Genomic DNA, 14,617 nt, shown 5'->3' with positions numbered 1-14,617 from the left:
TTTCCAGGATAGTGAAAATACACAAAAGATAAATAAATCGGAATGCCAACTACTCAACTATAAGAGGAATTATAATTTAAACTAACCCATTAAAATTGGGAAAGCATCCGTGTCCTTTAAGATTTTAGCTACAGTATATTATAGAAACATGTTTTTCAGAAAACTGCAGATGTACAAGGCAGCACACTGCGAGCTTGTACGTCTGCTATTTCTGGACATTTCAAAAATATATAACCTTTTGGACACAACCAGTTTGGGAACCACTGATGTATTGAGTGCTCTGTGCAGGCTGTTATGAATGTTCTGTGCAGGCTGTTATGAATGCTCTGTGCAGGCTGTTATGAATGCTCTGTGTAGTGAGTGCTCTGTGCAGGCTGTTATGAATGTTCTGTGCAGGCTGTTATGAATGCTCTGTGCAGGCTGTTATGAATGCTCTGTGCAACAGTGAACTTCAGGCGGAGCAGACGTCTCCATCATCTGCCTTTCAGCCAACTGGGACAAACATGAAACATTCAGCGCACATTGCTTAGCTGAACTGGACCAACAGGCTCTGTACCAGTACCAACTACACCACATTCTTCGTCGAAAACACGATTGATCTACAAGCTCACATGGTGAACTTTTTGGCTCATGCGCCCTGCCCTCCCCTCCAGGATATTGTGACTGGTGGGCAGAAACCTCCCATCTACATATTCTAACTTTTTCGTGAATGAATACGTATTCATTGATCGTACTTCAGCGTCACACAAAAGCGTCAAAAATATGTTTTGAGTGTCACGAAGTGACGTGTTGTAAGCTTGTTGTCAACTATTTCCGCTATTTTGCACATGATTTGGAGAGAAAAAAGTTATTAAAAATGTCAGTGATTTATTTGTATAGTCAAGTTATTTGTCATATCTGCCCTGTGCAATTTACGAAGCCTAAAACGCAAACAGAAATGCAAATTGTGACGTTCCAATGTTTACTGCAAAAACACAACTAATTCGTTAATCGCAATTATTTGTGTGACAATTAATCGTCAACTTAAATGTGTAATTGTTGCAGCCCTAGTTAGTAGTACTGTAGCCCAGTGTGTGTGTCAGCTCCCATTGGTTAGCAGCTCTGCACACACAGCAGAGCGCCTGGCCTCCGTTCACCCTCAATCAGTGCAGCACTGTGTTTCTGCAGCGTGCAGCGCTTTGAGAAGTGCTCCATGAATAAAGCTTGGACAGCACTCACCCTCCCTCCCTCCCTCCAATCCCCCCAATCTAACCAGAAAACTCAGCTTTTCAGGGAAAATCCCACCCCTTTGCATCTCTCTTCTCTCTCCGTTGACGTGATGCTGTAAAATGGATTTAATTAACCACTTGAACACACGGGACTACGGGTCCATTTGGAAAGCCTATAGGAATCAATAAAGGGAATCAGACCGTTAAGAGCGAATCGTTACAATCCACGTCTACCCTATGGTAGACGTGGTAGGAAGGATACGTACGCAGGGACTACCACCGAAAGGACGTTACATGGATGCTATGCAGCCCTACTGTATAGACACTGCTGTAGTTAGAACGTTACATGGATGCTATTAGGGCTGACCCCAAAAAATCGATTAATCGATGTTCAATCGATACGCACGGGAATCGATTTTTTAATTTAGAATCGAATAGTCATTAAAAAAAAGCGGCCGCTTTTGGTCCGCGAGACGGCCCCATTTGGTCCGCGAGCCATGATCGCGCCTCGCAGCACCGCAACGCCTCCTCCCCTCTCCCCCTCACTACTCGTGGGTAACAACAAGGAAGTCAACACACACACACACACAGCAGCCTGTCCTGCACTCATGCCGCCACAAAATAAATCTAAAGTGTGGTTGCATTTTAGAATATGCAAGGAGAACAAAGAACAAGTGGTGTACAGTGTCAACTATGTGACAAGAAATTGGCGTATCACATACGGGATGGCGCAAATGGGGAGAAAAATCGGCGAGATTTCACGCATGGGACAGGGGAAAAAGCCCTAGACCTCCTGGGCTCCAGGCGCGCTAATTTGAGCCGCGGTCATCCACACTTTTCTACCCCAATAAAGAGCCTCGTCGGAAGGGTCTGAGAGCGGCGTAGACCGCGGCGCAAATTAGCGCGCCTGGAGCTCCAGGACTGGTGGTTTTTTGGTGTTTTCACATCTGAGTTTCAATCGGAAGAGAAGCTTTGATTATAGGCTATATATATTTTTTTTTGAGAGGTAATGCCTGCGTCAGGCAGTTGACTTGTTACGGTCGAATGTTTTATTAAGCCTAATTATTTGTGCGTCACTGCTTTCATGAAGGCTGCAACAGTTGTTGCTTCAATGCTTATCGTTTAAATAAATGAGACCAATCCAAGCATGCCTTTCCCTCCGCTATTGTTTAAGGTGCGCGCCTCGCATCGCGCACCTCACACCTCGTATAGCGCACCTCGTATCGCACCTCCCCCCCCCCCCCCCCCCCCGTTGGGTTTCGAAGCGTCGAAGATCGAAACAAATTGATATCGAAGCGTCGATCATCAAAAACGTAATCGAAGGTCAGCCCTAGATGCTATGCAGCCCTATAGACACTGCTGTAGTTACATGGATGCTATGCAGCCCTATAGAGACACTGCTGTAGTTAGTCATCATGGATGCTATGCAGCCCTATAGAGACACTGCTGTAGTTAGAACGTTACATGGATGCTATGCAGCCCTATAGACACTGCTGTAGTTAGAACGTTACATGGATGCTATGCAGACCTATAGACACTGCTGTAGTTACATGGATGCTATGCAGCCCTATAGAGACACTGCTGTAGTTACATGGATGCTATGCAGCCCTATAGAGACACTGCTGTAGTTAGTCATCATGGATGCTATGCAGCCCTATAGAGACACTGCTGTAGTTAGAACGTTACATGGATGCTATGCAGCCCTATAGAGAAACTGCTGTAGTTAGAACGTTACATGGATGCTATGCAGCCCTATAGACCCTTCTGTAGTTAGAACGTTACATGGATGCTATGCAGCCCTATAGAGAAACTGCTGTAGTTAGTCATTATGGATGCTATGCAGCCCTATAGAGACACTGCTGTAGTTAGTCATTATGGATGCTATGCAGCCCTATAGAGACACTGCTGTAGTTAGTCATCATGGATGCTATGCAGCCCTATAGAGACACTGCTGTAGTTAGTCATCATGGATGCTATGCAGCCCTATAGAGACACTGCTGTAGTTACATGGATGCTATGCAGCCCTATAGAGACACTGCTGTAGTTAGTCATTATGGATGCTATGCAGCCCTATAGAGACACTGCTGTAGTTAGGACGTTACATGGATGCTATATGCAGCCCTATAGAGACACTGCTGTAGTTAGTCATCATGGATGCTATGCAGCCCTATAGAGACACTGCTGTAGTTAGGACGTTACATGGATGCTATATGCAGCCCTATAGAGACACTGCTGTAGTTAGTCATCAGGCTTTTCTCCTCATCAGATGAGACAAAAAAAAAGCCTGGGAATGACGTTCGGAAGGATGTTACAAAATGGCAAATGCAGGTGAAAGTTTGATATTAGACTCTATAGGCTCAATGTCGGTTTGGTTAATTATTTGTTCGACCATGTTACGCAAATTCATTAGTCAGCCATGCGCAGGTTCACCTCGCACAGACACAGTGTTGTTTTGCCTGACGCGTTGGGTTTTGCAGCCTGTGTGATCAGCCCCCATTAGTGGTTTGCTTGACATGTTTGATCTAGTCGTCGTTGAGCAATTTCACCCCCTCACTCTTTAATGATGTTTACCTGCTCTCCCACTTTCTTTGAGACTACATTTATTTTTCTTTGCACTCGACTTATCCCGTTTAAACCAGGAAAGCAGCCGTGTCATTCTAGATTTTTGGGGGGGAGGGAGGTATTTTTAAAAAAGCAGATATACGACACGTCATTTTGTGCAAATCTTTGAATAAAAGATTTGAAAGCGAACATCTTTATCTCAAATCTTTGTTCTGGAGGGTCCATGGAACAAAATATTTATAATTACATATAGGGGGGTCCTTGACATGAAAACATTTGATATACCAACATGCATTTTTCTGAAAAAGGTCATAATGGCTTATCGTTTATTTTATTGTTTGTTGACCAACGTTCATGCTTACACAGATCTCACCCTCGTCAGTTGCTCTGGATGAGAGCGTCTGATAAATGCCTGAACTGTCAAACGCTGATGTTGTCGCTCTATTAAATAACAGATAAGCTGTTATGTATCCAGTATGAGACTCCAATTAAAATGCAATATCTTGAGATATTGTCTAATGGCAATCATTAACCCAGATTACTGTATATCAATTAAGAAATGAACACAATCACTCGCACAGACGGCGCATACCCATTTTGGAAAACAAACTGTTTACCTCATTAAACAATAAAGAGCCTTTGCAAAGAAAACAGATGCGACTGGATCTTGAAATTCACCCTTCTTTGAAGTATTTAAAACAAATCTTCTATAGAGCGTCGCAGTCCCGCAGGCCCAGGTTTTCTTTTTTCACCATAGACATTTAAAAAAGTATTTATTTAAATACCTTTTAAGCCTCGGACAAAGCCAACTCGAGTTGTAACAAATCATGACAACAAATACATTTTTGGGGCAAATACAAATAAAAAATTTTTTTTACACTTTTTGTTGTTTTTCCTCTTTGTAATTATTTGTTTGTTGTCATGATTTGTCACAACTCCAGTTGCCTTTGTATGAGGCTTAAAAGGTCTTTAAATAAATACTTTTTGAAAAGTCTATGGGGAAAATTAATAGGGAATTATTTCCTGGGCCTGTCGTCATCATGACAGGAGGCGGTACTGCGACGCTCTATTTGGGGGCTAATAGACAACGGTGCAGTAGTATAATGAGCCTCTGCTCACACATGGAGCCTTTGTTCTTCTGAGAGCCCAGGTGTTAAATCATTCAAACGGCAGTTTTGAGTTGTGTTTTGTTTTTTTGGGAATGTCTTCGCACGTAAAACTGAACGAGAGCAAATCCATCAGCCCATGTCACAGAGGCGCTCCTGCTCTATTACTTTGCTGTTGATTGGATACGTCAGCTTGTGCAGGACTTAACGGTCTCCCCCGTGTTTTTGATGGGATTCATAAAAATAAATAAAAACACACACACAGTCACACACGCACATTTAAATAAATAAATAAATACTCAAATGTTAACTCATGCTCATTACTCTGTGTTGTCAAAGCACATCTGACATGCTCACAAAAAGATTATTGGACAATCATGATACGTCGAGTGATGATGTCTGATAATGAGTTTTTCTCTTATCTTCCGGGCAGCATAATGCCTGATCATAATACGTGGTTGTGTGCCATGTTGAGCACCCAAAACAGCACATCTGTAGAGGTGGCGTGCAACACTGGTGTAAAGCCACGTATACACCAGCGTTCAGAAGCTAGGTAAAGCCATATACTGTATACACCACTGTTCAGAAGCTAGGTAAAGCCATGTATACACCACTGTTCAGAAGCTAGGTAAAGCCATGTACAAACCACTGTTCAGAAGCTAGGTAAAGCAATGTACAAACCACTGTTCAGAAGCTAGGTAAAGCCATGTACACACCACTGTTCAGAAGCTAGGTAAAGCCATGTATACACCACTGTTCAGAAGCTAGGTAAAGCCATGTATACACCACTGTTCAGAAGCTAGGTAAAGCCATGTATACACCACTGTTCAGAAGCTAGGTAAAGCCATGTATACACCACTGTTCAGAAGCTAGGTAAAGCCATGTATACACCACTGTTCAGAAGCTAGGTAAAGCCATGTACACACCACTGTTCAGAAGCTAGGTAAAGCCATGTATACACCACTGTTCAGAAGCTAGGTAAAGCCATGTACAAACCACTGTTCAGAAGCTAGGTAAAGCCATGTATACACCACTGTTCAGAAGCTAGGTAAAAACATGTACACACCACTGTTCAGAAGCTAGGTAAAGCCATGTATACACCACTGTTCAGAAGCTAGGTAAAGCCATGTATACACCACTGTTCAGAAGCTAGGTAAAGCCATGTACACACCACTGTTCAGAAGCTAGGTAAAGCCATGTACAAACCACTGTTCAGAAGCTAGGTAAAGCAATGTACAAACCACTGTTCAGAAGCTAGGTAAAGCCATGTACACACCACTGTTCAGAAGCTAGGTAAAGCCATGTATACACCACTGTTCAGAAGCTAGGTAAAGCCATGTATACACCACTGTTCAGAAGCTAGGTAAAGCCATGTATACACCACTGTTCAGAAGCTAGGTAAAGCCATGTATACACCACTGTTCAGAAGCTAGGTAAAGCCATGTATACACCACTGTTCAGAAGCTAGGTAAAGCCATGTACACACCACTGTTCAGAAGCTAGGTAAAGCCATGTATACACCACTGTTCAGAAGCTAGGTAAAGCCATGTACAAACCACTGTTCAGAAGCTAGGTAAAGCCATGTATACACCACTGTTCAGAAGCTAGGTAAAAACATGTACACACCACTGTTCAGAAGCTAGGTAAAGCCATGTATACACCACTGTTCAGAAGCTAGGTAAAGCCATGTATACACCACTGTTCAGAAGCTAGGTAAAAACATGTACACACCACTGTTCAGAAGCTAGGTAAAGCCATGTACACACCACTGTTCAGAAGCTAGGTAAAGCCATGTATACACCACTGTTCAGAAGCTAGGTAGCTAAGTGCATATTCACCTGGAGCAGTGCTTCCAAAACCTTTTCATGTCATGGACCCCCACATTGACGCTAATTAGCCTGTGGACCCCCATTTGAAAATATATGCCAGGGACACCCATAAGAAGATCTTTAAGGCTCTAGCGGTGATTCTCGACCCGTTTAATTTCAAGGACCCCCATTTAATGGCATTTCTATCTCTGGGACCCCCAATTTATATTGTAAAATCAATGTTAATTTAACTGATGAGGGAATGAAACCCAATATAACAATAATTACGCTACTTGAATTTGGTTGTATATATGTTGTGCTAGTTTAGGTAATTACCAAGTCCGGATAGCAGTAAGAAAGAAAATAGTGTTCTTCATTTTGTTAAACAGAACGCTCTTTTAAAAGAAATTACCTTTAAGAAGTTATAATGCTGCTCCAGATCTTCATCCTTGAAGCCAGTCCCAATCTGCAAAAGACAGAAAAAATAGATAAGTCACATTGCACGCACACGCACACCCCCCCCCCCCCCTAACGGTGAAGATGGCAGGCATTTGGCAAACTCCTTGTCTGTGTTTCACCTGCAGGGGCTGTGTCACCTCTCAAAGGCCGCCGCCCACCGAGACCACATGTGCAGAAGATCTGCACGCGCTTCGGGCATGTCGATCTGCTGCTGCTTTTGCCTTTTTTAATTTGAATCCTGAAAAGTGACAGTTTTGCACATTTCAACCCGACAGACGATTTAGGAAGGAAATAGCGGCCTTCCTTTCCTACCTCACACAGACCGGAGACTGAGCTCATAGTGCATGTGTGTGTGTGGTTCCAAACACAACACTGGCATTTCAAACAGAAGAAGTTATGTCCATAACAGGGCAAAACACATACGTACACATTATAAAGTAATAAAATAACATCATATGCCATAAACACCATTTAAAGACCACAGACCTCTCTCTCCCTCACTCTTTCTCTGCACCCTAGAGTTGGTGCTGAGAACACACTCTTCTGGTGCGAGATCAAATTAATGATTCCCATTTACATCTTACTCGATGGCCTCATTTTAATTAAGGTTAGGTAAAATTCATTCTGGTTTAAATAAAAGCCTGGGTTATGAACTGACTTATTGGTATATAGAATGGATATTCTTTCTGAGTAAGCTCAGCTGTGCTGTTATAAACATCGGAAAACAATGATCTTTTCCTTGACACGAAGCAAAAGAGAAATAATCAAACCATTGGGGAGCGGTAAGCGTTCACTTGTGGTCGGTAGTTTTTCTTCCAAGATGACAAGCAGACACAGCTGCTGAGCACTCCGATGCCCGGCAGATCATGTCGGATTTCTGAACGTGGATTTTTGGATTGCTAGGAGTGAAAGGTTTTCAGCTCATTTCGGCTTAATCCAATTATTTGAATCGACTTTGTGCGAGTCCATTTAGTGCAGCGGCCGTCTACCCGATTCGGGTTTAACCAGGCTTTCCACACAGCCTGTAGACTCTACAGGCTGTGTGGAAAGCCTGGTTAAACCCGAATCGGGAGGAGATGAGCAGAACTGTGTTCTTGTGGACGATGCTGCAATAACACTGTCTGATGAAGCCGTCTCCCAGCCAGGTACCGCACGTAACCGTCAAACATCAAAACAACAAGGTGAGGTTAACTCCAGGCTGTTAATGGCTTGGCCTTCAACGCCATAGCACTGACCAGGCTGGCTAGCAAACGATCTGGGTCTGAACCCGGCTTTAAATGCCTGGGTCATGGACTTCCTAACTGAGCCAGACCACAGGTAGTGGGGTGGGCAGTCACACCTCAAACTTGCTCAACCCACACACACACACACACACACACTCTCTCAGAGTCTTCTGCTACTTACAGTACACCCATGATGACTGTATGGCCACAAACGGCTCCAAAATCAATGTCATGTTTGCTGACAACACAGTGCTGTGGGTAACAAGACAACTCAGCCCGTTTCTGTTTTCCTCCCAGAATTTTGGGAGGGGTGGGAGAGGCTGGACAGCAGACGGCTGGACTTTGAATTTCTCTAACTATAAACTTTCATGACAGCAGACAGCCTAAGTACAAATATAATTTATGAAAAGCTACTACAGTGAAGTCTGTTCACAGAAGTTGTTCTAGGATATGTGGGGATTATCTGACGAGGTACCATTTGAGTGGGCAAAACCTTACATATACTAAATAATACTAAATTGTTTATAGGGTCAATATAAGTAAAATAATATAGCCTTTCCTTTTTATATTTTTCCAAAAAGAATACAAACAGCCAATAGCATAATTATTACAAAGTTATCCCGCTCACTGGTGAAAGTTCCGGGAGGAAAAACGGGCAAGCACCAGGGTGAGTTGTCCAGTATTCGTGCTGTGGTGGGCCTTCAAATCTCAAACCATGACGAGAGACCCTACACTACCTACTGTAGGTGGAAAATCTGTTGCAGCGGTGCCAAGAAAGTCAAAGTAAAGTGCATTTACTTGAAGATTGGAGAATAAGACGTAGGAAATGATGGTGGGCTTCAAAGTGCCGGTGCCACTCTGGATTGAGGGGGCAGCGGTGCAGTGAGAGAGTGAGCAGCCTCAAGTAGCTGGGTGTGCACATCACGGAGGACCTGACCTGGAGAATGCACATGGTCTGTGCCAAAGAAGGCGAGGATACCTTTAGACAGCTAAGTACATTCAAGGTGTCACTGAAATGCCCTTCCACTGTGCTGCTACAGCAGCCAGAGCTTCCTGGCAGCCGGTTGCATCACTGTCTGGCATGGAAACGAGACCTGCCAGTCCTACGTTCAGCAGAGGGTACCGTAGGGAGGGAGAGCCCTTACGCCCCTGCTGGATACCTGCCGGGCCGGCTCAGCCGTGGACAAGGACGTGGACAGTAGGCGAAATGAGTGAGAGAGAGCGAGAGAGGAGAGAGAGAGCGAGAGCGAGAGGAGAAAACACAAACAAACAAGGAAAAGAAAACTAACAGAATAGGAAAATAAAGTGGGTTACCACTAGGAACTATAGTCATTGCTATAGTATTAACCCATCATCACACAATGTATATAATTCAAGGTATTGGTACACATGGTCATGCCTTATTTTTAACGTTATGTTGAACAGTCATGCGTTATTTGCATTTTTTCTCTTTTTAATATTATGTTGATATTACCACTACTGCTACAGTACAATACAAGGTAACTGTTACATGTTTTATTGGCAAGGTTTCTTCTTTTCTCGTAGTTTTGAGGGGTGCTAGCCCCTCCTATACAGGTTTAATGTTTGTTTTTAGTTCAATGTTTGTTTTAAAAAAGCCATTGACAATGAAGGGAAGATTTACGTCATATTGTCCCTCATTACGTCATATTGTCCCTCATTACGTCATATTGTCTCTTTATTGTTAACACAATCAGCGCTGGGATTTCTTTCAAAATAACAGCTCGGGGTGCCATGCAGATATGGCCACTTTTACTCTGTAAGCCCCCCCTTCCGTTCCGGACAAAAAACGGGAGAAATATTTTTGCCAAAAACGAAACCTAAGGTTTTTTGAGTGAAATCACTGAATATACCTTTAATATATTATTACTCCTCACTTCACACGGGTGTGATTTTTTTAAACTAGACCGGTGCCCGGCTGTAGAGCACTGAGTCGGTAACAATGGAAGTTGGAGATCCATGCCCCACCTGGCTATGCAATATACCTGTTCCACCCATTTGTCTGTGTCCCTTTTATGACCATATATGGAGATTTCTGTATCTGTGTCTGTGTCCTTTTATTCTTATATATTAGAGATGTGGTGCATTTATAGATAAGATTGTTATAGTCATGCTGTTGTTCGGTAGACCTCAACCTCACATACTTGCATTGAGCTGATGCTTGCCTTGTACCTTTACCAGTCGTAACAAATAAAACCTTGGCGATTCTTCCTGTGCAAGATTACCGAGGCCTAGGGCCAGGCAGGAACCTGCGAGGTAGACAGCCTTGGCAGTGCTTTTTTCTTTTTACAGCATGACTCTGCAGGAGACTGGCTGTCTATGAAAGTGTGTGTGGGTGTGTGTGTGTGTCCGTCTGTCTGTCTGGATTTAATCTCGCAACCACTGGACCAGATGAACACGTTTCATACTTTTTGAGATATGTAACTTTCATTTTATAATGGAAGTCAAGGGGCTCTGACTGAACAGATAGCTTCCACAAATTTGGACAGTCTCTGTCGGGTGAAACCTCAAATGTCCAAAACTGTGACTTTTCAGGCTTCAAATTCAAAAGTATCAAAACTAGCAGATCGACAAGCTTGAGCTTGCAGATCTGCTACTAGCTTTTGTAAGACGCTGTAGTATGATCACGTCGTAGGGCATTCATTTACAGAACCCCTTTAAAATATGTAGATAGACGTTTCTGCCCGACAACAACGATATGTCACAGGATGGCCACATGAAGTCCCAGATCCACATTGGAGCTACTCCGTTCCCATGTGGATTGCAATTAAAGTTCTCATGAACGGGCCTGGAAACTAAGGCCCCGTCCTAACTGGGCCCTGCTGGTTTTTGAGGGCCGCTAGCCCGTTTACGTCACATTGTCTTTTATTGTTAATGGCGTTTAATGTTTGCCCGACTAATTGGCATACATTGTGGACCCGCCCGTGGCCCGAAAAATTGGAATTTTACTTGACAAACTTTACAACTACTTTCTATTTGGAAGCGAGGAGGCTGAGATCTTAAAGTTGTGAGCTTTCTTTTTGGTCTGTCACGTTTTTTAATCCTAAAGATTTTGCCGAGATATGTGTGATGCATGTCAATTACTCTTTCTTTCATTGTGATCCTATCTTTATCCCTTCTTCTCATGCAGTGTGTGTCTAATCCAAAACACATAGATGATTTTTTTTAACACCTTGAATGCGCTGGAATTTTTCAAAATAATGCCGATATAGTGCCAAGCAGATTGAGCAGATATTTTTACCCTGATCCAATACCCCCCAAACCCGGGAGTCATAATCTTCAGTTACTACCTCGCGCTGTCACATCTCCTCTCTCTTTAGAAGCGTTTATATTCCAAACGAGATGCTTGGTTATGTCAGAAATTAGGAATAATTGCCGTTTTTGCGAACGCAGTGAACTATGAGACCCTGCAGATCATGTCTGTGTGTGTGTGTGTCTGTCTGTCCCGCTGTGACACCACCAGCCCGCCACCAGAGGGCGCAGCTGTAGCACACACACACACACACACACACACACACACACACACCAGAGGGCGCAGCTGTAGCACACACACACACACACACACACACACCAGAGGGCGCAGCTGTAGCACACACACACACACACACACACACAAACAACCACAAACACACTGCGTTCGCTTCCCGCGTTTGCGCGTCTTACTTGTGATCAAAACCATGGAGCGCACCGTAGATTTAGAGAGAAGAGACAGTTCAGTCGGGCCGTAAACAAGGAAGTGAATGGCAGTGTCTAGGAGTGCTGAAGAAGGCATGGCCAAGCAAAAAATAAATTAAAAAAAAGTGATTACAGCGATCCCGTTTTACATCATTAAAAGGACCTAAAGATGCCTATACACGTCCTTAGCACAAAAGGTGTACAAACGTAACAATGAAGGCTCAGATAGATAAATAAATAAAACATAACAGCCTGCTGTGAAACCGACTGAAACTACCGCCTATGTAAGTAAGATTAATTTCCTAGCCGGGATGCAAAGTAGAAAAGTTGCAGTAAAATAGTAAAAGGAAAAAAAGCTAGCGGGGTCCGGTGGCCGTTGTGGTGGATTATTTAGAACTCACATCAGAGTCTTTCAGTTTAAAATAACGTATTCAGTACAGTAAAGCAAACGGATTGCAGCAGCCTTAACCCCGATGGCTCCAGTAAGCTCCTCCACAGCCAACGGCAGCAGACTGGATTCACTGGGCAGCATCCAGGTGGAAATGAGAGAGAATGTGCACACTCAGCAAAACTTCGTCCAGGTTCAAACAGAAAGGGGAAGAAATGGACGATGGAGAGGATGATTGAAGTCTTATCAATGCTGTTCACACTCCTCTCTTGTGTAATTGCAAAACCAGGCACCCTGAAGACAAAGCTTTACTGAACGCTAAAGGGTATGTATTCATAGACATGCACCCAAAGTTACGCTTGTATATATAGTCGCTGTCGGGCAGAACCCATTTCCATATTGTAACTTTTTGTGTTTTTTTTCCTCGTAAATTAGTGTCCTACTTGATCACATTACAGCTTCACACAAAAGAAGCAGATGGCGCGAGGCGACACGTTTTTTAATTTGAATCCTGAAAAGTAACAGTTTTGGACAAATGAGGTTTCCATCCAACAGCAGATATATAGATACACATTTTGAGGCGATTCTAGCTCTCGCACACAGACAAGCATAACCCCTTGAGCCTGATACTTTAAAACTTTGTACGAAAACAGCGGAAATCGCAGATTGACATATACGTAGCAATGTGTTTTTCCCAATTACAGGGCTGCAGAGTTGAAATGGACACACACACACACACACACACACACCTAATATAATGCAGACAAGCACACACACCTTGCAGATGGACTGGAACTCTTCGTTGTCCTCGTCATAGCAGGCCAGTAGGAAGCCTCCGTAGGTCCCCGTCCTCCTGCCCTTCCCCAGGTAGGCTCCGATCACACACAGGTCCATGGTGTCCCCCACGCCCTCCAGGTAGTCCTTCTTCAACTGGATGACACACACACAGAGGGAGGGAGGGAGGGGGGTGAGACAGACGGAAAGAGATTACGAGGGAGTTGGTGAGAGACCGGGAAGGACATCTCAGGTTAGTGTGTGTGTGTGTGTGTCAGAGGCATAGAGTGAGAGTGTGCATGCAAATACATGTAGACTCATGTATGTATTACTATATCAGGGTTCCCCAATTAATTTTCCTCAAGGGCCATATTTTGACTAGGGTACCAGGCTGGGGGCCGAGTCCGCACGCGCGAGGTCGAGGTCTTGCCCTGAAAATTCATTCAAAATTCATTTTCAGGGCAAGACCCTATTTGAAAAGGATGCCCAGTTTGACATGCATAGGCTACTGACCCCCATTTAATGCCATTTATATCCGCCCCAAAAAAAAGAATTGCAGCGCGAAATGTTTCCTTGTTCCTGTTTTAATAGGTTTAAAAGATGTCTTTAAAGAGTTACAACACTGACCTCATCAAACCCTGGATAGCCATACATGGAGAAGACTGGATCATCACCTAGATCTGCATATATGGAGCCGGCCAGCAATTCTACATCTGACCTCAAACCCTTAGATCTCCATATATGGAGCTGACCTGTTCTGACATTCCATATGTTGATCCCTCCCCACCCATCCTTCCTCTTCGATGTCTCCCTTTTGACTGATACCTGTCCATTCAAACTCTAGACTGGCCCGCCCCAAAGTAATCAGTGCAGCCGTGCTCGGCAGTTCTCAACAGGCCTGAAACCTGGGCCCTCATCAAACCCTGTACACTCAAGACACTGTCCCCGCTGCCACCATTAGATCTCTGGACCCGTTATGACATTCCATATTATGTTGATCTGACCTGATCTAACCCTGTACACTCAAGACACGTTCCATATATGGCCAGACCTCATCAAACTCTGTACACTCAAGACACCGCCCCCGCTACCACCCTTAGATGTCCATATATGGAGCTGACCTGTTCTGACATTCCATATGTTGATCTGACCTCATCAAACCCTGTACACTCAAGACACACTCCATATATAGCATTAAAGGGTAAGACCACTTTTTTGAGGTTTGGGTTGTGTAGTTACTTTGCCATGATGCAACTCCAAATGTGGACAAGAAATAAAAAATAACTGCTCCAGTGATTAGAAATTGATAATTCAAAATATGCTCCTCATTGACTTACATTGTAGCTAAAACAGCTCTCAAAGTCACTCTTTTAGTACGTAAACACAAACACAAACA

General features: G+C 43.7%; 1 protein-coding gene across 3 annotated transcripts in view; it reads right to left on the bottom strand.

The window, feature by feature from the left end:
- The window catches only part of lig1 (ligase I, DNA, ATP-dependent), an 83,418-nt gene that overhangs the window by 10,510 nt on the left and 58,291 nt on the right, over nucleotides 1–14,617 (bottom strand). For all 3 annotated transcript variants that reach the window (XM_083781400.1, XM_083781401.1, XM_083781402.1), the window contains 2 exons: nucleotides 13,225–13,377; nucleotides 7,097–7,150 (listed from right to left, as the gene is read on the bottom strand). In XM_083781400.1, coding sequence (XP_083637526.1) covers nucleotides 7,097–7,150; nucleotides 13,225–13,377 — 207 coding nt within the window. The remainder of the gene's footprint in view (nucleotides 1–7,096; nucleotides 7,151–13,224; nucleotides 13,378–14,617) is intronic.

Source organism: Protomyctophum parallelum (assembly GCF_964188405.1).
Source record: "Protomyctophum parallelum genome assembly, chromosome: 14".
NCBI lineage: Eukaryota > Metazoa > Chordata > Actinopteri > Myctophiformes > Myctophidae > Protomyctophum > Protomyctophum parallelum.
Note: the sequence above shows the minus strand (reverse complement) of the source record. Positions and strands in the feature narration are given on the sequence as shown.